At 51.7% G+C, this 24,785-nt stretch overlaps 1 protein-coding gene across 2 annotated transcripts in view; it reads left to right on the top strand.

The window, feature by feature from the left end:
• Nucleotides 1-6,482: 6,482 nt before the first annotated feature.
• The window catches only part of LOC111145877 (paired box 5), a 191,327-nt gene continuing 173,024 nt past the window's right edge, over nt 6,483-24,785 (top strand). For both annotated transcript variants that reach the window (XM_022501163.1, XM_022501162.1), the window contains exons 1-2: nt 6,483-6,623; nt 20,346-20,511. In XM_022501163.1, coding sequence (XP_022356871.1) covers nt 6,578-6,623; nt 20,346-20,511 — 212 coding nt within the window. In that variant the 5' untranslated portion in view covers nt 6,483-6,577. The remainder of the gene's footprint in view (nt 6,624-20,345; nt 20,512-24,785) is intronic.

Raw genomic sequence — 24,785 nt, 5'->3', positions numbered from 1 at the left:
AAAAGACAAAAGGTCAGTCCTGTTGTAGAGGCAGCAAACTTGCCACCACCAGGAACGTGTGTCCAAAGGAGCGCTTTGAGGCACCGCCTGGGGACACCGGTAGGTTTTCATCTCTGCCTAATTCTCTTGTGTCACTTCACAAGGTTCACGAGTCTATGTGCAAATTGCATGAGAAATGAGACACCAACTGCTGTACCAAACTAGAAAAAAAAAATCGCCTCTCTTTCAATCACCAAACTATTTCCATCTCATACCTTGTAAGAATTTGTGCCTCACAAGGAGCCCATCTTGGGCTCTTAGCCTGCGTAGCCACAGAACTCACCTATAGGCGTATCAACTTATACTGTAAATAAACAATCTGAAGAGCTATTCATTAGCGGTTTTTCTAGGAGAATTTTTAAAGATCTCTCAAAAAAATTACCGTTTGTCCTAAAAATTGCTTTCTTTGAAATCTGAGCAGCATTTTAAGTATAAATAATTCAGTATGATTTTTTTAGTATGAATTTAGTATGGATATTTTGTTCTGGACCTCCAATTTTTTCAGTGCCCCATTTTGGATTCTTAAGTAGTAGGGTAGTGCTAGTTTCCTAGTTTCCTAGGTAGACAACTTACGTGATTATAAGGAAAATACAGCATCATGATTTCCCATTAGAAATATTTTCATATTTAGGGGTGAAAACGATTTTCCTGTTTTATGTTCATAACCGCCTCATACCATCTTGGCATGCCCAATGGTTTTCATCTCATTCAAAATAAATTTAGGAGACACCTTTAATTTTTCCTTTTGTAGACAAATTTTTTGATCAATTGGCATTCCCTGTCTGAAAGTCTGGCCCCCACGCCCAGGACAAAGTAAAGGAGAAGCTAAACACTTTGGGAAATGTCTCTGGTCACTAGACTCTAGGGTTGCCTGTAGCGCTCACCTCAGAGGCCCTCTGGATCAAAGCCCAGCCAGCTCCCTCTTTTGCATCTCACTCTGAGCTGGGTCCCCGAGGAAGCTACCAGCAAATTAGCTGGTCAAGTTGCTAAAAATAGGTAATCAGCAGCAAATCTGGAAGATTTTTAGAGCCCCGTTTTATTTCAGGCATGTTCTCAAATCCTGTAGTCCCCCTTCCTCCCCAGGACTGCACCTCAAAAAGAAAGAAAGAAAAAAGGAAAAAAAAGCCGTGCACAACCTGCCAGGAGACTGAAGTATTCACTTGGCGTTTTGCAAGGTCACACTACAGGCTCCAGGGAAAGAGCGCCAGTCCTGCTGTGATCCTCTGCCCTAGCTCTGAAGTTATTACAGAAAAACTGGGAAGGAAGTAAGTGAGAACATTGAGGGCCTACTTACGGGTGCGCTTCGCCATTTAACACTCTGATCTACGCCCCAAAACTCAAAGAATCGTTTAACCTGTGCACGCATTCAAAATCGCTTGTGAAGTGGGCTCTTTTATGTTCCAATACTTCATGGAATCAAATTATATCACATTAAAATGTTATTAGTTTAAAACATATTAAAGGAGATGTAAGTCTGGGCCGGCGCATGAATATTTAAAGCTCACATTACGCGGAGAACTATCGGAAGGAGAAGGGGTGGGAAAGCCAACAGTTCATCGTATAAATATTGATGGAAATAAAACGTCCTCCGTATAAACTTTCTCTAGCAAATTAAGATTTTACTATTTACACATTACGGTATTGTTAAATTTAAAAGGAACTCTAAGAAGAAATAAACTGATTTACACTCGTTCTCAATGTTAATCAATGCCAGGAAATCTTTCCAATGCCCCGTTTTGAATTCTTAGGTAATAGTGGATTGCTGGGAAGTGTAGGCAAATTGTAAATACAACTGACAGCCCGTTTTCCATAGTCACATATTGCGAATGTAACTCCAAGAGAGTAAATTTTATTTCAAAATTCTCCAAAAATAGTCTTCAAACCTCGTCTCTGTGCATATGTATACGGCATACACTTAACGTCAGCCATGTGTACCTGTGCACTGGAAACCAATAGTGGAACTGAGTTTAATTACTGGATTGAGTTGAAATGAACCCATGCAAACGACCCAGGTCTGCCCTCTTTGAGGCTTCTCTCTATAACGCTTTTAATTAAAGCAAGAAAAGGAGTAAAGTAAGGCAACAATAGCGATAATCCACCATGAGCACCAGGTTCCCCAACACAGCCCCACCGTTATTTTCCACCGCTACCCGACTATTTCTGGGTGGCGAGTCGCCAACACATGGTGCTACCAGCAGCCAGACCTCGAAGCCCTTTATACGGATAGGATCCCATTGGCACCAGAACTGGGCGTTTTGACCCAAACCATTCCTCAGCCCCTTTCTGCCGCCGGCGCCGCTAGAAAACTTGCGGCGGCGACTGGCCTGTGTTACGTGCTTTTTGCGCTCCGCGCCCCGGGAGTTGCCAGCGGAGAGGTGCCCCCATCCACCCGAGCGCCGCCCCTAGGCAAGCCCCAAGCTTATACCGCGAGGGACCCACTCGCCGCGCCTCGGCGTCCACCCTCAATCCTGACACCCTCCAGGCCCCGGCAAACGAAGCAGGGCGGAGCTGGGCATTAGGGGCGCCGCCTGCGGAAGGTGCGGTGCCACGTGCGCGCTGCAAGGACCCCGAATCCTGCAAGTCCAGCTGCGGCCTCAGCTGCTCCCAGAACTGGGCCCCCAGCTTTAGGGCGGGGCCTCCTCCTCGCCTCTAGCCTGGACGTCGGCTCCCACCCACTCTCAGCGAAGGCCCCAGCCCAGAGCCCCAGGGTCAGAGTCGTTCCCCGCGCCTTCTCACAGGACTCGCCCAGAGCGAGGCCCAGCGGCGGACCCCTCTGGTCCAACCTTTGCTGGATTCCGGGCTGGGGATCTCGGGGGGCGCTGGGTCGGAGCCGAGCCCCAGTCCCGGCACCACAAGCCCTGGAGTCCTCGGGCGTTTCCTGGCCGAGCGGAAGAGCCCGAGCTAAGCTCCTCTCCTCCCGACGTCGGCCTCCCCCTCCCTAGACTGCAGCGTCTTAGCTGGAGGGAAGCTCACAGCGTGCCTAGGCCAACCCCTTCTGCGACTCTTTTCTTTTCCTGTCACTCTCTGTTCTCGGTTTCTGCTTTCTCCCTCTTACAGAATACCAGAGCGCGCGGGGGCCGGAGAAGCCTCCACACCAGCCCCTTTCCGGGGCCTCCAATCTGCCCTTCCCCACAGTCTCGTCTCTCCCTCGACATATTTCTGTCTCTGTAGATTCTCCCCGCATTTCCCTGCAGGTTCAACCAGCGTGTCTCTCTGCCTCTCTAAATCTGCCTCTCCCTTTCTCCCTGGTGTAGCATTAAACAAATCCAGGTGTATCGAGGTTCGAGAAATGCCGGCATCGTGGATAGAAAGAATGCCTTATTCTGTCCTTGCAACATTTCCGGTCACTACAGTTTTGCTTCCCCTTGAGATGGTGCCAGTGCCGGTACCGCCTTGTAGGCCCCAGCTACCGAGGCGCCGGCTCGCTCTCTCTCGCTCTCTAGCTGTGTATGCTTATGTTCGAGTGTGGATTTATGTGTCTGTGTTTGTAAACCAGGGCAGGCTCTCCAAACCGAAAGCTGAGCGGAGTTGGGTTTCTAGGATTACAGGGCTGCGGGCAAGTGAGGTGGGGGACTTTTCGGGGGTCCCGACGCCCATCTGCGCCTAGACTCCACGCGTCCCTAGCCCCCCGCCAAGTAGCTCTAGGGCCGAAGCTTCAATTCCGCATTGTCCGAAGAGGTTCTCCACCTGCTCCGCCGCGGGGATCCGCCCCTCGGTTCAACGCGGCTGGAGTCAGGGAGGTCCGAATCAAGCTGGCCAGACGCAAGGGGAGATCGACCCACAGCTGACAGGGTGCGCAAGAGAACGGCGGTTGGGTCTGGGTACCCCGCGGTGGTGGTGGTGGGGGTGTCTCTGTGAATTCTGAGCCTGGCACTGGTGCCGCACGACCCGCAGGGTTATGACTAGGGGGCGGGCGCCCCCTCGGGAAAGCACATTTGTTTCTCGTTGGTCTGGAGCGCGCAGAGTACGACGCGGCTGCGACGGGGTCGGATAATTCAGAGCACCGTGAACCCGTCATTTTTGATGCTTGGCCTAATCCTCTGCCCTTCCTGGGTGCAGACAGTAACGGAGTAGTGCCCGGTGTCTCCTCCTTAAGCCAAAAGCCCTACAAAGCCAAAACACACAGGCAAAACTCCCCAAAGCATCTCACAAACACAAAAACTAAAGCCAACACACGAAAACGTACACCAAAACCCCCATCCAAACGCTCGGCGCGTAAAAACAAAATAAAACCCGAAGAAAACAAAACACATACAAACACAAGATTCACCTAACGCAAAACACGCAGACGACACCCACTAATACAAAATCCAACGCATCAAAACACCGCGCAGATGCAACAGCCTTCCAGAGGACACACAAAAAGACAATCTCCAAGGACAAAGTACAAAACACATAAAATTAAAATCCACAAGACAGAAAACAAAAGCCACCGAAAAGACCAAGACTCACAGAGCCAAACCCTCTAAAATGAAATCCACGAAAAAAATACACGCGAAACACCCGAAACAAAAGACTCATAGATAATGAAAAGAAAATTCACGGGAAACAAACAAAAACAAAACAAACCCTCTAAATAGAAAACAACCCCAACAACTCCCGCCCCCAGCCTGGGGTGAAATGTCAATTCCGGGAGGGCTTTTGATCTCTGGGCGCGGACAGGCCGCTCCTCCTCGGCTCTGCCACCCCGTGCGGGATAGGCAAGAGGGCGGGAAGCAGGGGCTGGGGCTGGATAGCGGAAGGAAGAATCGAGCTCTCGGAGAGGGCCAAAAATCGAATCGCCCGGGCCAGGACCCGGACTCGAAGGCTGCAAGAAGGAGGAGGCGCAGGGGGACTGCGCGGATTACTTGGTGGGGGGGCCGCCAAGGAATCCACAGCCACGTTTCCGATTGTGGCGAAATCGGCTCAGTGGATAAGAGATGTCCGGTTCCCGCCAGCTTCCCCCACCCCCCTTTTCTCGAGCTCTGGGCTCTTCCCCCTAGGTTGCGGCCCAGCCTCGTGACCACCCCCTCCAAAAAACAAACAACACTCTCGCTGAGAACGATTCACTTTCCGAAACTGCCATTGTCCGGAGGGCCAAGAGTCCTCCCGCAGAGCGCTCCCCCTCCCTGGAGACCTTGCCCCTGCGACCACCCCACAGCGGGGCCCCACAGACATCCAGTGGCCAAGCCTTGCAGCTGGACTCGGGACTGGGGAGGGGGGTAAGAGAGTGAAGTTTTAAGCCTGGGCCGAAGAGAGCGGGCTGGACGTGCCACACCGCTGCCCCGTCTCTGTCGGGCTGATTTCCCCTCTGGAATCAAGTCCTCCGGCTCGGGCACGCAGCAACGCCTCGGGGCTTGAGGGCAAAGGGATTCCATTTATGGGCCGGGGTAAGGTGTCCAGGACTCCCGCCAATCTCCAAGACCTCCCGAGATGGTTCTGCTCGGCCCCGGCGCCCAAAGCGGAGGCCCGGATTTTATCTCCAGCATTTTACATATGCTCCGGGCCGGAATGGGACACGGTGTGGGGAGGGAGCTCTGGGACCAGCAGGCTGAGTGGGGACCTGGGGACTTTAGGGTTCTGGCACTACCCTAAAGTCAGGAACCCGGCAATGGTATTAGAGCTGCAAATTGGGGTGGGGGTGGGGGTGGGGTGGCTGAGAGCTCTGGGGGCGGGCGCCGCCCTAGGGGTGAGTCTGAGGAAACTGGAACGCCCCCCTCTATGCCTGGCGACACTACTTGCCTTTGCATCCCCTTCAAAAACACCTGCTGTGCAGGGTGGTTAATTTTTTAAAAAAACAAAAACCGGGCCTGCACCCGCCTACGCGGCGGGGCTTACGCCTAGAGGGTTCACCCGCCTCGCACACCCTGCACAGGGCCGCGACACCGAGACGCAGGGATTTGCAGAACGTGCGGCCACGAGGCCAGGGCTTCCCGCTTGCCTCCGGTCCTCACCTTCCCGTGGGCGCTCGGGGCTAGCGCCCGGCTCCGTTTAAAGCCTTCCTTCCCTCCCCCCAACCCCCTATAAAAGTCCAGGGCGGCGCGGCAGCGGCACTGCTGCTCTCCCGGACTCCCGCACTGCTCCGGCCCGGCCCGGCCCGGCCCGCCCCGTCTGGCCAGCTGGACAGGCCCGGCGGCACTGCGCGAACACCCTTTCCCTGCTCCGGCCCGCAGTGCGGGGCGGCACGCTGGGGGCGCGGTGTGTCTGGGGACATCTTGTGATGTTGGCGAGAACAGGACATGATCTCACATGGCGAGAAGCTCTTTAGTTCCTTAATCATTTCACGGTGCCTTCGGACGCTTTTTTTCCACCTAAAACGTTTAGTTTCAGCTCAGTGATCAGCTACCCCAGCTCGGCGGGGGAGCGGAAGGCTTGAATTATTCCGACCTGTAAGCGGTCCCTGGCACCAAAAAAAAAAAAAAGAAAGAAAGAAAGAAAGAAAAGAAAAGAAAGAAAGAAAAGAAAAAAAGAAAGAAGAAAAGGAAAAGAGAAAAGAAAAAAGAAACAAAAAAGTGGAAACTTTTTTCCCCTGTTAACTTCAAGTTCTGAAAAAATCAAAATGGATTTAGAGAAAAATTACCCGACTCCTCGGACCGGCAGGACAGGTAGGACCGCGATTCGGGCTCCAGGCGTGCTAATTCCAGGACCCAGCCAGCTCTGGTCCCCACGCACGTTGGTCCTGGGGGAGGGAATGAGCGACATTTTCTCAGGGGTTGACTGCGTGTGTCTGCCGCGCATTTGTATGTCTTTTCACCAATTTGTTCACACACTTCTGTATGAGCCCAAGTGTCTGTGAGTTTGTGTTTTTCTCTGTATCTGAATGTTTCTGTGAGTGACTATCTGGGGATCTAGAAGTTCGTTTGGGTCTGTGTGTTTACATAGGGGCTCAGAATGTGCATGAGTGACCCTGAGTTTGTATGTCCCCATATATGTATTTTCACAATGTGTGTGCCTAAGAATTTATGTGCCTGTGTATATATGTATCCTTATATTCATGAGTGTGTTAGTTCATGTTTACGCGTTGGTGGTTCTGGGTACTATACTCTGAGTATCCAAAATATGTGTCTGTGAGTATGTATGTATGTATGAGTATGTAATTTGGATAAGTGTCTGAGTGTGCTCCTTTAAGGGTCTGTGTCCACCTGTCATATCCCAAGTGCTTTTGGAAGTGAGAATGAGGGGGTCCCACCGGCCCCTCCATTTTTGGATGTCAGCAGCTGTTCACTGTGTCCATGTCAGCGTACACAAAAGTGCCTGCCTCGAGGCACAGAGATGGATCTAGGGCTGTGGGGGGTCTGCTGTGCTAAGCCTGTGAACAGTCAGGCTCAGGTCACATTCTGTTGGGAGAAACAGGAGTGGAGGTGTAATTTCAGGGCGTGCAGCCCCTCGGTGTGTGGTGTGCACTGCTTCACTCTGTGGGCACTGCTGAGCCTACCATTTGTATAAAACCATCTCCTGTGGCAGGCACAATCTTGGCAGGGGAGGGCAGGCAACCCACAGGCTAGTTGTGACATTTCTAGGGACCTCCAATCTGCCTTTGCTTTCATCTCGACAAGCCTTTGACAATGGTGTGTGTGTGTGTATTTTGTGCTCAGGTTTTATGTTGTGGGCGCTGCTCCAGTGGAGGAGAGCACAAGTGGGTGGACATGTGTGCCTGGCCTGGGCATCCATCTCTGGTCCCTGTATGCACATGGGTCTTCCTGGCACAGGGCCCGGTGTGCCACCCATAGGCCCAGGTAGTGGTTAGCAGAGTGTGTTTATATCTAAGAGGAGGTGGCAGGCAGTAGGAGGCCTCAGTCTGTCCTGAGATTAAAGATGAGTATAGGAGCCCCTTTTACGCATTAGGCCAAGTACACTAACCCCCACCCAAACACACTCCTGGCCCTGCTGGCAAGAATTATTCCACTTTCCTTATCCCTGTGGATCTTTGAGGCCTTACCTCCACCCCAGCCTTAAATACAGGTCAAAAAGCAGAGAGAGAGGGGTGGACTTATACTCCAAACCCAGGACAACTCTGGGTATAGATACATTTCCAGAATTGTAACAAGTGAGGACAGAAATTTAAGAGGTGGGGAATTAAAGAAGATTCCCCAGGGTAAACGTGCAAGAAAGGGAATCTGGAAACTCCCTCTGCTCCATCCCCATCTCCCCTCCCTGCTTGGCTCCTTTGGTAGGTGGGACTTCCAGAGATGCCATCATCAGATCCAGGACTAGGTGTTCTGTGTATGCTAGGAATGGGTCAGAGGCACATGAGGATCTAGGGGAGTGTCTGCCGGGTTGGTGTGACTGCCTTTCCCTTCGGAGAGCTGTCTACCAAGAATGTAATTCAGGGCGGTCGATGGGCTCTTTGATTAGTTCAATCGCCTGAATAATCGTTTAATCAATAAAGCATTTCATTCCTCAGTAAGGCGGACCTGGGTGGGGTTGGGGGGGGTCCTAGTCTGGCCAGAGTTTAAAAATCTGGAGAGCCACGCCCCCTCTTCTCCTTTGGGCTTGGGTAAGGGCCACCTGCCCTGGAAAGGGCAGAGCTCCCAGGTGACATTGCACTTCTGCCTGTCTGCACCTGCCTGGGCCCCAGCAGTGGGGAAGAGGAGAGCTGAGAAACTAGCTGGGCGGGGGGCATCCATGTCTGGTTTTAGGGGTTTTATGTGGGTTTCTCCCATCTCCCAACTTGGAGGCATTTTTTGAGCCACTTGACCTCCTTTTCCTTCCTTCAGAACTGTTTTCCACTCCCTCTCATGACCTCAGTTTCCCCATCTGTACAATGGGGAAGGAGTATATATACCATTTTGGCTCTAAGGCCAAGATTGGCTAAGGTCAGCCTTAAACACAGAGCCACTTAAGGATCCTCCTGTCTAGCCTCTTCATTGTGGTACCAAAAAGAAAAAAAAAAAACCCAAAAAACTGATACCCAGAGAGAGGGGCAGGGACTTGTCTGACATCATACAGCAAGGGGTACGGAGGGAGTAGGACCAAAAGGTGACTTCTCTGCCCTTAGACCCCCTCATTCTTGCTGGGAGAGGGGGTAGAGCCCCATCTCCCAAGAGCTCCCTTGGAGAAAAAGGACTATTGGCCAAGCTGTCTCAAGAAATCCAAGGCCAGGAAGGCCAGGAGATTTTTTTTTTTTTAAGATTTTATTTATTTGACAGAGATCACAAGTAGGCAGAGAGGCAGGTAGAGAGAGAGAGGAAGGGAAGCAGGCTCCCCGTTGAGCGGAGAGCCCTATGCGGGGCTCAATCCCAGGACCCTAAGATCATGACCTGAGCCAAAAGCAGAAGCTTTAATCCACTGAGCCACCCAGGCGTCCCAGGCCAGGAGATTTTGAACAGGGTCTGGGCATTGGCATCCAGTCCTGCAGCTCTGAAATGAGTGTGTTGGAATAACAATCCTCCCTAACCATGGATCTTCATCTTTGAGAACTTTGGGAGGACTCATCTCAGGGTTCTCCCCATTAGACATATAGGGAAGGAAAGCCCTAGAAGAAGGGGCTGGTAGTAGAAAGTCTTTGGAAGAAAGAAAGTGCCAGAGCCCCTGGCCTGCAGGGTGCACTGCTAGTGATAACAAAACCCACAAAGGCAGTTTACATGGTTCTCGAAAAATTTGTTTAAATTCTTCTATGTTTCCACCTACTTAAACGATGCCTACAGAAAGATCCTGATCCAGGTGCAGGAATTACACAGGAATTGACTCTGCCCAACTATCTATGTATCCTGGGTCAGTTGCTCTCTCTCTCTCTCTTTGGTCCTTTTAAAATGAGAGTCAGAGAGGGGGCACCTGGCTGGCTCAGTTGGTAGAGCATGGGACTCTTGATCTTGGGGTTGTGAGCTGGAGCCCCACGTTGGGTGTAGAGATTACAAAACAAAACCAACCCTTGGAAAAAAATAAAATAAAATAAAATGAGGGTTCCAAAGAGAGGACCTACCAAGTTAGGACTGTTTTGGCAGCAGCGTCTCTGATTCTCCCAAACTGAGCACCTAATCTGATCCCTGGAGGCCTTGCTTTCCACCCCCCCAACCCTCCACCAAGCAAGAGCAGGGATAGGGGCTGGAGGAGTCGATTTCAGGCCCCTAGAGCCCTGGAGCAGCCCCAACCCCCAGACACATCTGGAGGGGCGGACTTGGTGGAGAGAAAGGGGAGGCAAGGAGGGAGTGCGCTCTGAGTGAGAGCAGGTTGCTCACTGCAGATCAAGGTGGAGGTTCCTCTGGAGGTATTTTGGCTTCTCAATTAATTCTCAATGGGCTTTCTTTCAATAGCAGAGCTTTCAAAGGCAATTGGTCTTCTATAAATTGAGTTTCTTCCCGGATGGTTTCCTTTCCCAGTGTCTGCCTCCAGCGCTTAGCACAGGGCCCTGTCCAAAGTTGCGCGGTTGGGGGAAGGTAACCCAGTGACTGTTAAACACAGCAAGGCCCGACTGGGTTCAGCGCCAGGGCGTTAAGACCAGCTCCCTGCCAGTCTAGTCTGTCTCTGTTCGCTTGTCTCCTCGAGAGTCTCACTTAGACTTGTGGGCTCGTGAGCCGTGAGCTCTCGGAGGCAGGACTGCAGTGCGGAAGCCCCGCTCCATCAGGGAATCGCTGTGTGATCTCACACTAGTCATATTACTTCTGGGGGCCACTGTTTGGTGGCCTGTAAGACTGGGGTAGATGGCCAGGATAGCAGTTCTGGGGGTGCCTCTCGGCAATAGAAGTTCCCGGAAGATGGCCCTCTTGGAGGCTGGAGGCAGTGAGGAACTCCTAACTGAAGGAAAACTCCCTCTGTCCTGGGTACCTGTCGCCCCAACGGGCAGGCGCCCAATGCAGCCTTAAACCGCACACCCTCTGTTTGAAATGGGAATCTAAGCTACTCTTGCTCGGTTAATATCTGTGGTTCCATCCCACCCCGGCAGTACTCTGATTCGGTCCCAGCCCCACAGGTATCAGGAGGAAAACTGGTTTGTGCCCGTATATCCTACCTAACTGGATTCTTTATTTGGCAGCCCACACCCCCTCACTCTACCCCAGACTCCCAGCCATCCCAAGTGTGGCTCTGTAGAGGCTCTTCTGAGAGAGTTTCCCAGCCCACAGCCTTTCTACTACTTTAGATTTTCTATGTGACCTTGGACAAGGCCCTCCTTGGCTTCAGGATATGCATCTGTAAAATGGGGAAAGCATTGCCTCAGGGCCCTTTGCTGCTCTAAGACTTCAGAATTTGAGTTTCTAGGCCTGAAGTCAATGAGTGGGGCTGGAGGTGGAGGTGTCACTGGCTGCGTCCCTCAGGGAGTCCCCCCCCCCCAGTCTCTCCAGGAACGCTGAGCTGCCACATCAAATTCTAGTTACTTTTTATCCACTCTGCGCCCGCGGGGTGGAGAGAATGTGGGAACCCTAACTCATCCGGGTTCCTCTCTGCTTTTATGTTCTTCCTGCTTGAGGTGGAGGTGCAGTTGAGGGTATGGGGTAGGGAGGATGGGGGCCTGAGGATTGGGACCTGTCGGGTTCCAGACAAAGGAGAGAGAACGCAGCCACTCCACCCCAGTGCACACTGCAGCCTTCTGGGCCCCCAGAGGCCCTCCTGGAGCCGTTTAACACAGCTGTGCCCTGGAAGGGGTGGGGATGGTGTCAGCACCGGAAACTTATCTACCGGTCAGGGGCAGCTGGGTCTGGGACAGTAACAGAAGGGTAGACTGAGGGCCTACCCCAATGTAGGGATGTAAGAAATGGGACAGAGGTAGAGAAAAGGGAGACTGGGGCAGAGAATGAACCCAGAGCCCTCTCAGGGTCAACTAGTGCCCTGTCTTCTTTATAAGCTCAAGTCTGGAGCGACCACCTCAGAGCTGCCCCCCCCAACCCTTTTGTGGACTTATATTAGAGAATCATTAATTGTGAATTAGAAATGGTGGGTCTTGGGACAACTGCCATGAGCCACGGGGCAGTAGTCTCAGTGTCTTTGCCAGTACCTCCTGGGTATAGAATGGCTGTCATGGGCTTCCTTTTCAAAGTCCATTCCTTTGATTATGGTCCCAGGGCCTCACACCCCTGAGAAACTGAGACTCCCTGGTGAAAACTCTGCCCTTCTGGACCAGGAAAGTCTGCTAGGCTTCCACCCATTTTTGTCTTCAAAACAACAAGAACTTCCTGGAAGAGGAAAGATGGAGTTTTCTCTACAGCAGCCTGGTAGCATGCCTGGCTTGGCGCAGCCCTTGCATATAGAACTCACCTGCCTACCTGCCAGCTTAAGGGACCCTCATTGGCACTGGACTAACATGAATGGCTTCATTTAATTCCCAAGAAGCTTTGCGCCAGATGCAGAATTATCCCCTGGAAACAGAAGCCTTCAGTTGCACACCACTAGCCCCAAGGCGACTGTCAGCTCCTGGTCTGAGGCTGGAAAGAGAGACTCAAGGCTTAGTGCTTGGACAGCCTGGTCCAAAGTCTCAATTAATTTCCTCACCCAGGAGCACCCTGATTACTAACTTTAAAGGAGTGTGAGATTTCTTTCCCCTCAAAGTTTCTGCCTTTCTTTTAGCTCAGAATTGTGGTTCCCTGGGCGGCGGGGGGAGGGTAAGATTGAGGGAGAGGGGTGGACAAGAAGGCGACAGCAGCAGCTTAGTAGGCGGTTGATAAAATTGTGAAATGTTTCCTCTGGAAGGAGCCGCCATTGAAGACTAGGTAAGCCAACTCTACCCATTTTACAGATGAGAAAACTGAGCTCAGAAGGGGTAGATGTGCGCAAACCACGAGTCTATCGCGAATCTGGTGGTGCTTAGATTGAAAACTGGATCTCTACTGCGCTCTTATTCTTCCTCCAACATCCGTGTGTGTTTTCAGGAGACAGTCCCCCCTCCACCCCCCCCCCGTACCCTTCATCTCCTCATCCCCCCTTTGGCTGTCCCTAGTCCCTTAGCGTGTCCCAGGGGCCCAACGCTGCGGCAGGAAGCTCTGGCTCCCGCGGCGTCTGCGGCGGGACTCTCCAGGCGGTGTGTAGATCCCCTTACCCCTCCCCCCACCCGCGCTCCACTAGGCCTTCGCCCCGCGCGTTTGTCAATGAACGTGGCGCCGCCGCCTGGGCCCCGCCCCCCATTCTCTCCTATTGCCCAGGTATCCGCTAATCAGGCGGAGCCCGCCGGTTGCTCAACCAATGGGGCGGTGTCTCGGGCCAGGGCCGGCTGCCACAGCTCTGATTGGCTTGATGAAGCGAGATTGGCAGGTTAGCCCCCGCCCCGCCCCCGCCCGGAGGGAGGCTGAGCCCCGGGCGGCGCTGTCCACACGCAGCGGGTCCTGAAAGCGGCTCCGGGGCGGCGCGGTGGCGCACTGTGCGCGCCGAGCAGGCGGAGGGCTAGCGCCGGCGGTGGCGGCGGCGGCGGCGGCGGCGGCGGCGGCGGCGGCAGCAGCGCGGACAGTCAAAGCCGACAGCGGCTCCATCTCAACACCGGCAGTCCCGGCGGCCTTGGTGGAGGGGACCTTTCGCTATCTCCGTCCCTCGCTACACGCCGGGGCAGGTGTGGCGGCCGTCCCGGAAGAGGCAACCGAAAAACGTTGGAGCCAGACCCCTGAGAGAGGGCAGGGGGGCTCGAAGAGTTGGTGGGCGTGAGGCAGATACTCAGGCGTGGAGGACACTGTCGCTGTTGTCCCCAATCCTGGTCCCAGCGATGGGGGTGCATCGGGAGCCGGGGGAACTTTAGAGGCAGAGGGTCCAGTGGTGTGAAAGCTATAAGCTCCTGGGGACTCAAGAGTCACGGCCCCAACGTCAGTGACGGAAACGTCTCCGAACCCGCCGGGGCCTCAGCGCCGCCAGAGAGGAAGTTCTTTGCAACTTCGTCTGAGACGTCGGAGAGCCGAGTGGAGCGAGGCTGGGGCTGCAACTCCAAGCCCCAGAGACTCAGAGAAGCAGAGAAAGAATCCGGTGGAGACCGAGGGGTCGAGAGAGACTCCAGAGGCAGCGAGGCCGTGGAACCAGCCTGGCAGCCCGCGGGCCTCGCTGCCCCTTGAGTGAAACCAAGGGCCGTGTGTCCCGCAGGCCTCCTCAAAGCCGCTCCTACCGGAAGCCGGGAGCTCCTTGCCGTCCCAGAGACGGGCCCCTACGATATGCCCCCAAAGCTGCCAGTTCCTTGGCCGCATCTACTCTGGCCCGGCTCCGCAGCCTCTGCCTGAGACGGCCCAGGAGGGAAGCCACCAGGAGTTGGGCGCCCCACTCCCAGCCGGACTGCACTAGCGCCGTTTCCCGCCTCTAGGCGCAGCTCTCGGCGATCTCCAGCGGAGCAGCTCTGAGAGAGGCCCCGGAGATCCAGCAGCGTTTTCTGAGCCCAAATCGCACACTACCCGGCCTGGCGGCGTGGCTCCCTAGCCGCGCTGGGCAGCCCCTTGGCGCCGGGAGGCGGCGGCGTCGGCCGGCCTGCAGTCTGGAGCGCCCCGATGGAAATACACTGTAAGCACGACCCGTTTGCATCCATGCATAGTAAGTAGGCGGCAAGCTCGCTTCTCTCACTCTCCGGCCGGGACGGGGTTGGGTGTGCCGGACCGCGGGGCAGATGCCAGGGCCGGAAGGACTCAGGACTTCTGTAGCAACACAGTCAAGTTGGCAAAGTGCAGTGCTCTCAGGAAGGGCGTGTGGAACAACGCGCCTGGTTCCCCGGGCCAGAGCACCTGGCACCGGGAATCCCGCCTCCAGCAACGGGTAGTGTAGACTTCGAGCTGCAGCCTCTTTGGGGGCGGGGGGTGAGGCTGGCTCCGGCAGCAACATTTCAGCATGTTACGTGGGAGAATCGTAGCTCGGACCTGAAGAGGGCTCCGGGACTGGCTAGTTGGAGGGCAGGAAGTTGTAGGGAGAGGTCAGTCTTAAGTCTAAGACAGTGTCCCACACCCCATCCGCGGTAGCGCCTTTTCAGCCCTGGAGCTGATGAGGACTGATGCTTGGAGGGAAATTGGGGCCCCAAGCAGTGCCTGTGTGCTTATATGTGTGAAGGAAGAGGCTGAGAGGTAAGCAAGGACACAAAGTTCAGAGCTCTAAAGGTGTCCTGGAATTGGGTAGTGGGATTTGAAAAATCAACGAAGTAGCAGTCCCTCAGCTGAGCTTAAAAGCTGCCAGTTCATATGGAGAGACCCTTAAAGACACGATCAAGTCCTTCTCTTCAGGACACTTGCCACATGATGGCTTCTCCCCTTTAAAAAAAAAAAATCAAGAAGTCAGTTAGTCATAACAGGCATCCCCTCCTCCCCCTGAAAGCCACGGGCGTGTGTAGGAGACGGGAAGGGTCATCCTGGGCACCGGGGAGGTGATCCAGGCTGCCTGACCCGAGGGGATCTGTCAGTTCACCCTTTAGCACAGTCTCCTGTGAGATGAGCGCTCCTCTCACAGTGAGTTAACGCCGGATTAGATTCGGAGATTTCAAGGAAATTTCAAGTGGAACGAATCGTGTTTCCCTTCTGCGGGCTGCAGAGCTGGGCCAGAGCAAGGCGCCAGGCTTTGGAGGCATCCAGTGGGGTGCCCAGATCTGGTCCCCACGGGCGGCAGGTCAGGGAGTTGCTTCCGGACTGGGAGTTTACCCCAAGCCAGGTTCCTCTAAAACAGTCCAGGATCCTGCTCACCCAGCCGTGAGTCCCCTGTTTAACAAAGGCAGCATAGACCCGGCTGGAGAGAAGGCATGCTTCCCTGGCGAAAATGTCGGTTTCTGCCCCGGAGGGTGGAGTGTCCTGGTAAGCAGGGAAATGCTGATCTAAGCCTCCCGGGCTGGTTGCGGGCAGGTCAGTTTCTCTTTGTGTCAATTTTCCGAATGAAAGGTAATCCACCAAAGCAGTAGGGAGATTTGCGCAGAGAAGCCGCTTTCACCGGTCCTACCCCAAACGATTCCTCACCATTTGGGGCCTGTGCCAAAACGGTTTCCAGTCCTTGGTGACCCCAGCGCCCCCCTCTCCCCCCAGCAGCTGTCGCCTGGGCAGACTTGAGCCGTGCTCCGGGGAGGATCTGTTCTCTCTGAGCAAGCGAGAAAACAAACGAGTTGGGGTCAATACTCTGTGAGGGGTGTAAGCCTTTAGCTCAGCCAAAGAGCGAATGGGGGACAAATGGAGAGGGCTGACCCCTGCACGTCTCTCCTCACCATTCAGAATCCACAGACCCTCACTTCCTCCTGTGTAGACACCAGAGCCCCAGGGGTTGCTGGACGCTTGGGGAGATAGAATCAGAACCAGTGGTGTCCTGGCAGTGCATAAGGGTGGAGAAGGTGGTTTAGCCAACTGAAAATGCCTGTCTCTGTCCTTCCTTGTCCTGGCCTTCATCTGCTCGTTCCTCGAGAAGTGCTCCCTCCTCCTGTTTTCAATCTTCTTGGCAGCATGGTGGGGGCTGGGCCCCAACCAGGCTAGCTTTCAGAGCTGGCTTCTCTGGAAGTGCCCTTGGTCTGATGCCTAAAGCTGTTTGCTTGTACAATGTAGGCCCACCTTGGGCCCCAGTTTGTTGGCGATTGTCGAGGTGTACAAGTAGATCCTGAGAGGTTGCTGGTGTAGCAGGGGCTCAGACCAAGTCCCACTTCCTTGTCTTCCTGCCTGGCCCTGGTCAGTTTCTTTCTGGGGGGCCCCCACCCCATTTGGAGCAAGACAGCTTCTGTGGAGAGGTGGTATTGGGGGAGGGGAAGGGACTGCCGGGAAACTGGCTTTTGTGTTTTCTTGCTCTTACTCCCAATCTAGATTCATCATTTTCATCTATACAGTGGCCTTCCACCACCCCTGCCTAGATGTTTCCTTCCCCCAGGTATTTTTCCAGTTATAAAGCACTTTTACGGCCAGCATCCTACCTGAGTGTCATCTGAACCTCAGCTAAACCCATTGTACAGAGTATGATATTGAAGTCAGAGAGACAAAAAGGCGGACAGGAAGGTTGCCTGGGCAAAGCTGGAGCTGGTTCTGGGTCTCCTAGGATTTACAGAAGAGGAGAGGGCGGGACTCAAGATTCCAGAGAGAGGGCAGTGGACTGTTTGAGTGAGTATACACATGTGCAAGGCATTTTCTCTGGTTTAACTAGATCTGCCCCGAAGACCCTACTGTCTATCTGTGTCAGCGCCGTCTGTTGGTTTGAGCCCTTCAAGGAGATTTTATCCCTCCTCTTTCCCTGTGTCCTTGTTTGCATGTCTGTGTGTCCCTTCGTTTCTCCTCTCCAATGTCACAAGGAGGAATTTCAATAACCTTGTGGGGTTTTGGAGTTGGGTCTTCCTGCTGAGTTAGCAGAGACCATCTTCCCACAACCCTTTACCTAGCCATGGTCTCTGGGGTTTGGATAGGACCCCTGGTAGGTAGTACATCCTTGTCAGGGCCTAAGGAGCTTCCATGCAGGCCAGCCCTCAGAAACCAGAGCCACAAAGGCCTTGGGTGTATCTTCAAGCCTTTCCCCCCAGTCCTCCTCCAAACCCTGCGTGGCTTGTCCTGTGGGGGGAGGCCTGTGTTTCCCTTGTATCTGTGTGTCTGTTTCCTGGTCTTTGCCTTGATTTGTTTGTATCTGTCTCTGTGTCAGGCTCTCTGAAAATTCTACTTGTCCCTGAGAAGTGTAGCTGGGAACATGCACCCCTCAGGGGATGAAACCTAATGCAGCAGGAGTCCATAGGAAGTAGAGGCTGGGACTTGGGCTCTCTGAGGATATGCAGGACTGGAGCAGGGGTCCCAGAAAACAAAGATTCTTCTCCACAGAAGTCCTCTGTTTTCCAGATGCCTCTTTACTGGGCTTCCTCCATTTTCTCTTCTGGTCTTCTTGCCTCCCAACGTACACCACACTCACCTTTCTTTCCTTTGCTGGTACTAGCTGATCCATTCCTTTCTCTCCTCCTCTGCCTTTCTAACCTGAGACTTCCCTTCCTCGCTCTCTGTCCTTGCTGTCTGTTTCATTTAGTTTCCACGCTTTGCATCCTTCCCCTCACTTTTCCTCTTTTCTTTCCCCATCCTGCCTCCCTCTCTCAGGCTTCAGGTTTTACTTCTTTCCAATCTCGGGATAAGTGGGAGACATTGCCTTCTCGGACCAGGTAAATTACCTCCCCACCACCCTTGAAAATGCTCTATTGGCTAGGACTGTGACTGAGGCAGAAAAGACCTAGCCAAGTGAGTTTGGGAGCCTTTCTGGGAAGTTGAGGGGGATAGGGCGCTCCCAGGTCATCCTGAGTCTAGTGTGAGCTCTGTGCTTATATGGATCAGACTGTGGAAGAACATAGGTAGCCTTGTCTTTGTGGTCAAAAGTAGAGGGTTTGGGACCTGCTGTCAGTTAGAGTGTCCAACCCTTGGGATTTTTTTCCATGTTGCAAAAGTTCCCAAAAGCTCACAAATGTCCTGGAGGACTGCTCTTGGAATTTAAGTCCTCTGAAGGTTGTCATTGCGTTTTGGGCAGAAAGTTCAAATTGCCAGGGGCATAGGGAACAAGCAATTGCAAATGGGTCTCAAGGCCTGGACTAATAGGTTATCTCAAAAGTGTGCTGGACGCTTTTAGCTTCTTTTCCGTCCTCAGATGAGCTTGTACAAATTCTGAATTTACTTTCTTCAATCCAGCCTGTTCTCTGAAGATCTGTACAATCTTTTTTTATCAGGTGCTCCCAATCTCGGAACAAAGACTTTCTAAGGCCCTTGACCAGGGGTGGCTGTAATCTTTCTGTTTTAGGTGAACTATACAGTTTTGTTTCTAACTGCGAAATCCTGTTTGGGATGGTTTTCCTTTTTCTTATGTCTGGGGTGTTTTAGAACGATCAAAGCCAATTAAAGCTCATTTTGAAAATCAAGAAATTCAGCTAAGAATTGGAATTAAGTACCGTCGTTACCTATAAAATTGTGTTTTTCCTTGAAATCAGCCTGAGCTCGGAAATTCTGGGAAATATTCAGTTAGGAACCTCTTGGAAAACGGCAGTGAATTGCTTTGGCAGTTTTAAGGAAATAGGTTATATTATGGGTGTTTCCCCCCCCCTTTTTTTTTTCAGATGTTCATAAACCTAGATAGATATTGAGTGTTGAGGGGGCATAGCTAAGATGAGGAGGCTATTTTATGTTTTAGAATTGGAGTGTGTGTGTGTGTATGTATGTGTGCGTGCGCGTGCACGCACACGTGAGTGAGAGAGCGATGTCTGAGTTGCCTAGCTTCCCTGGTATAGTCTAATCCCAGGCAAGTCCCAGTTTAGATGGAGCTTTCCCCATCGGTGGCCTCTGAGCTACCAGCAGCATTGGTAAATAAATGCTTGGACTTGGATTTTGGCTTTTGACTGTCCTCAGCAATGTCAGTTAATGGCTGATTAACAGCTACAAGGTCAATGATGTTGCTATACTGGGTCACTCTGTGTTTACTGGTTCTGCTCTTCATTTACTTGGATCCCTGTTTCCCTCCAGATGGACTTTGATATAAGAGAAGGGAGCTTATTGGGTGGAGAAGATACTTTCCCAGACTCCTTTGGCTTAAAATCCATCTCAGAGCGCTTGTAAAACCTGGGACTCGGAAGCTTTCTCCAGCTTCTTTATCCCCACCCCCCGCTCCAAATCAACTTGAAGCTGCTTGTCAATTGCAAAAACACTTCAGAATTTCCAGGGAAACTCTTTATAACAAATCCTGGTGTGGTAGAGTGGAATGTGATCCTCTGACCCATTTCTTTTGTGTGCTCTGGGAGGGTACAGTGGTCAAGTCTGCGTGTTAGCCTCCCCTTTTTTGTTTATTTTTCCCCTTTATTGAGGGATGAGCCCCATCTTTTTAAAGAAAAGGGTTTTTGTTTGTTTGTTTGTTTGTGATCAAGGCAGTGGTTGGATTTTGTTTTAGTACCATGTAGACATTATTTAAACAAAAATGTTTAAGTCCTTAGCCCTTGAATCAGATTGCTGATTAAAAAAATTTTTTTTTCCCGTGTGAGATCTAGTTTATTGGAGTAGTCCTTTTCACTTTTACAGATATTTGTTAAAAGGAAAAGAGTTTCGTTTTTAAAAATCTCTTTACAGTTGATGCATTTTAAAACATATTTTCTCCCCAGGGTCTTCCTTAGAGCTTAGCATCGTGCATGTAGTAAGTTATGTTTCTAGTGTAGATTGGGGTCTTTTACATACTCCATTGTTAACAAAAAATTACAAGGTGCAACTAAAGGAAATTACAATTTAGCAACTAAAGGAAACATAGTACGGGGATGTTTGTTATCAATAGCCCGACTGACTGGCTGAAGATGGACAAAGGCAAAGGTTAATTTTAAAAAGCAAGGTGCTCGGGAAGCCTGCACGATCAGACTCCAGGCTCAAGATAGGCAGCCTGCGGCCATTTCTGATCAGAGAGGCTCTGGGTGCTTGTTAACAGCGCTTCTAGTACTACTATGTGACTGATTCTAACCACCCTTTCCCTCGCCTTTTGTTTCTGATCTGTTTCAGGACATGGAGGAGTGAATCAGCTTGGGGGGGTTTTTGTGAATGGACGGCCACTCCCGGATGTAGTCCGCCAAAGGATAGTGGAACTCGCTCATCAAGGTGTCAGGCCCTGTGACATCTCAAGGCAGCTTCGAGTCAGCCATGGTTGTGTCAGCAAAATTCTCGGCAGGTAAAGGCAGAAGCTGCAGGCTTCCCTTGATTTTTTTCAATAATGACCTAAAACATGACCCAGCAGCTGTCCAATGTGCCCACGTCGTATTGAAAATCATGGTAGCACTTCGCTAACATGCCTAATACTTTAGAGTTTGCAAAGCCCTTTCAAGGCCATTCAAGTCAAAGGAGCCCGGGGAAACCCCCATTTCGAGTGCCTCGTGGAATGGGGTGACTCAATCAGGAAGAATGACATGTTTTCTGAAAGCCTGGTGAATTATTCCAAAGGACCCACGAAGAAGAGGTTCTTGGGAATTTCCCTTGCACATCTTGGGTGAGCCCGGGGCCTGAGCAGGGCTGGGCGGAAAATCCACAAGTCATAAAATCACATTATCAATATTTTATCTGAACGTTTTCAAAAAGCGCATTCCATTTTTAAAAGTCAGCTGTTATTTTCAGTGTTGGGGTATCATCAACCTCCTTACGTTGGGCTGTAGTATTTTCCTCCTATACGTTTTGTTTCCTTCACAGTGACACGCATCCTAAGTGTTATTAGAGCGGGGAAAAAAACCCACCAAACACACACTAACTCTCGAAGCTGACATTTCCAAGTTGCCACTTGACCTGTCGATTTGCTGCCAGCAAAATACCAACAATGCCAATTCTCCCAGAGGGCTAGATAGCCCAGCTTTTGAGCATGCCTGTTTATTTTCTCAGGAGAGCCTCAGTGTGATCCAGGGAAGCATGTTTTAAGAGGAGGAAACAAATCTACAGAGGGCAGGTGACTGACCCTAGTCCACCCAGCCAGTCAGTCCTCTTGGACTGGGAGGAGGCCTCAAGGACCCTTAGACCATCGGCATCTCAGCACACCCGAAAGCCAAAGCCGCAGGGTTTTTTCTGGGCATGTGAAGTTGCTAGAGGTCTGCCCTGGCAGCCGGAGTATTCTCAGGTCCAGCTGTTCAATGTTCTCTCAGGATTTTCCTCCCAGGGTCAGAAAGCAACTTTGGTCCTGTAGCTTGCATTATGATTTGAGAACAGTTGCCTGAATAGAAAATAAATATTTTGAAGTATGTCAGTGACATTGTGGTTTTCTGCATGCTCTCTTCCTTTCATCTGCTGGAATTTAAGACATGTTCTTAGATGGAAGGAAAAGCAGTTTCTAACCTTGGGGAGCCTTGCTGGAGGCCAAGGGAAGAAGTTTCAAGGCCAGGGGTCTGGGATCCCCTTTGGGGACTTTGATCCTTGCGTTTGTTTCTTATTCCCTGTCCACCCCAGGTCATCTCACAACCAGGGAGGAGGCTCTGGGCTCCACTCCTGTTTAGCACTCAGGAGCAAATGAGTCCCAGCCAGAGTTCAAGGAGGAAGGCTGGACATCAGCCTGGTGCTCTTGTTAGATGGTGGTTGTAGGCAGGAGGATGAGAGTGAAAATAAGAGAAGAAAAATTGAGGAGAGGGAAATGAAAAGAGAATGATTGATTTTAAAACAGAGAATAGAATAGAGCAATGAAGACAAGACAGAAGGAGAGAAAGAGAGAGAGAGAGGAAAGAAATATTTTAGACTATCTCAGTGTCAGACTTTGAGAGCCAAGTGGGTCTTAGCTATCTTCTTGGGAAGCCTCTTCATTGCACAGAGGGAGAGAGAGCAAAAAGAAGGCCCTTCCTTTGTTTTTGCTGAGACATCGTTGCTGAGCCGACATCTTGCTCGCTGTTTGAAATCTTCTCAGGGTGAGACACCAAGCCCTTCTCAGAGGGGACGTCTAGATGCTGGGTCGTCATGTTCTGGTGCCCCGGAGCCCTCCAGACCGCCCCTGGAGACTGAAGGGGACAAGGACCCTCCCCGGCCCAGTGGGCAGCCTCCGGAAGCCCAGAATAGATTTGTCACTAGGTAGAGTGGCACTCGGAAGTTATGCGCCGCTCGGGTGCCTGGCCGTTTAAGTTGTCAACAATAAATTGGAATTTCATAGCTCATTATTTTCATAACTAAGAACCACAGTGGACAAAATGTCACTCTAATTAGAACTGCCTTTTAAGAAACAAGTTCAGCCCTAAAACAGTGTGACTGGGAATTTCTGAACTGGGGCTGTTCCATCCACTGACTTTTTTTCTTTTTTTTTTTTTTTTTGGTCACCGAAGAATTTGATGGGCACACTTGGAGTGACAGATTATAGAGAGTGTGTTGTGTGTGGTGGCTGTGGTTTTCAGAGGCTGTATGACAAGGCAGTCAGAGTCCCTGGGGGCAGAGACCCCCGTCATCTTGGGAAGGTGGCGGTTTGCCAGGAGTGTGGGCATTCAGTCCACAGAGCTCGAGGCTCAGGAGGGGCTTGAGAGGCACAGCCTGGTGGCATGTGAGGCCCATTTAAATCCACCCAGAAAGCCTGGCTCTTGTCTTCTTTCACTGGAGTCTGGCTGGGAGGTTCAGACCATTTGGAACTGGGTGGTATGTTACACAGTAATAAACATGCAGAAGATTTTAATCCGCAACACGTGCTCTTTATGTTTTGCAAAGCTTTCTCTTACTCATTCTGCGTTTCTGCCTTTCTCCTCTGAGGCAGGCTGGGCAGACATCCTCCTCTTATTATACAAATGGGGCAACAGAGGCCCAGAGAGGCTAGGCGATTTGGCCAAGGTCACACAGCTTCATAGAGCCCCGGGGGGACACGCCCACCTATTTACTCCCAAACTAGCGTTCCTCTTGTTGGCGGCTGCCGTCTGTTGGTGGCGTGTAGGCCAAAAGGCTGTGTGGAGGTTACGCTGATAGGGAAGAGCAGTTCTTCATGGGAGTCCTCACTTTACACAGTTGCCAACTGCGGTCTCCCCTGGGGTCTCAGGGTGGCCTTCTAAGGGTCAGGCAAAAGGGAGACAGAGCGGTATCGCGTTAAGACCTCGGTCTGCAGTGGGTGGTGGTGCTCAGGTGAGATGGGCCAAGAGCCCTGGGTGCGACCACTCCCCCTGCCAGATGGAGACAAGCCGGACAGGAGCTGGGGGAGGGGCAGCTCCCTCCCTCTGCGCTCTCAGCAGCTGCGGGAGCACCGCGGGCTCCTTCCCCTAGTATGTTGTGAGTACTCAGCCCCGGGTTGTCTATGTGTCTGTAAGCTCTGCCCCAAGACAGTGCCTGTAACAGGCACTCCGCGGCCGGTGAGTGAGGGCAAAGCTGCATGTGAACTGCCTGGTAAAGGGGAAAGCTTTCTGCAGGTGGGAGGGTTCATCATTATTGTTCCCACTTCACAGCAGACGTGTGCTCTAGTGGGAAGAAGACTGGCTTCAGAGTCACATCTGAGAGCTGGGACTGGCTCTGACTTCCAGAAGTTGGGCAAGGGGCTCACTCTTCTAATCCTGTTTCCCCTTCCATAAAACCCTGCTGGCCTCTTAGGATTGTTGGGAGGATGGGGAAGATTTGAGGAAGGGCTCTGTAACCTTTAGAGCGCTGTGCATGGGTAAGGAGTTACTCTTGTTATCAGTAAGAAACGACTCTTTATTGTAAAGTTAGAAGGAAACTCGGAAGCCTCAGAGACGCCTGTGTGCCTTGAAACTGCTGGCAAAATAGCATTTTCTTGGATAGTTCTTAAAGCCTGTTTGCGACTAGTTACAATTTTTCAGAAATTACAGAAAGAGGGAGGAAAGGTCGAGTTTTCCCCTATGGTCCGTGTTTGTACATGACTCGCTCTTCTCAATGAAAAACAGAATTTCCATTTCCGTATCACTGTTCCCAAAATTATTTCATTTATTTCTAGAATATCTATTAACTTGGCCCTAACCAGATTTACCCAGGCTGAGAATTTTAGCATCTCTTTATTTATTTATTTTTTCAAGATTTTATTTATTTATCTGACAGAGAGAGACACAGGGAGAGAGGGAACACAAGCAGGGGAAATGGGAGAGGGAGAAGCAGGCTTCCCGCTGAGCAGGGAGCCTAGGATCCCAGATCATGACCTGAGGTGAAGGCAGATGCTTAACAACTGAGCCACCCAGGCTCCCCTTCAGCATCTCTTTAAATGTAACTAGTCCTTGCTCTTGGGTAACACTTCCCATCCGTCCCATAGGAGAATCACCTCTTCCCCTTACCTATCATAAACTCTTGGTAGGTTGAAAAATCACAAGTCATGGGGGCACCTGGCTGGCTCTGTCGGTGGAGTGTGTGACTCTTGATCTCGGGGTTGTGGGTCCTGGTCTCACGTTGGATGCAGGGTTTACTTAAAAAATAATAATAATAATAAAAATTACCAGTCATTTCTAAAATGTTTTCTTGGCTAAAAATATTCTCAACTGCAAGATAATCTCCTTTGCAAGAGAAGTC

The sequence above is a fragment of the Enhydra lutris genome, unplaced genomic scaffold (assembly GCF_002288905.1).
Source record: "Enhydra lutris kenyoni isolate GAN:26980312 unplaced genomic scaffold, ASM228890v2 scaffoldscaffold13, whole genome shotgun sequence".
Taxonomy (NCBI): Eukaryota; Metazoa; Chordata; class Mammalia; order Carnivora; family Mustelidae; genus Enhydra; species Enhydra lutris.
The sequence above is the reverse complement of the archived record's forward strand: the minus strand, read 5'-3'. Positions and strand labels throughout refer to the sequence as shown.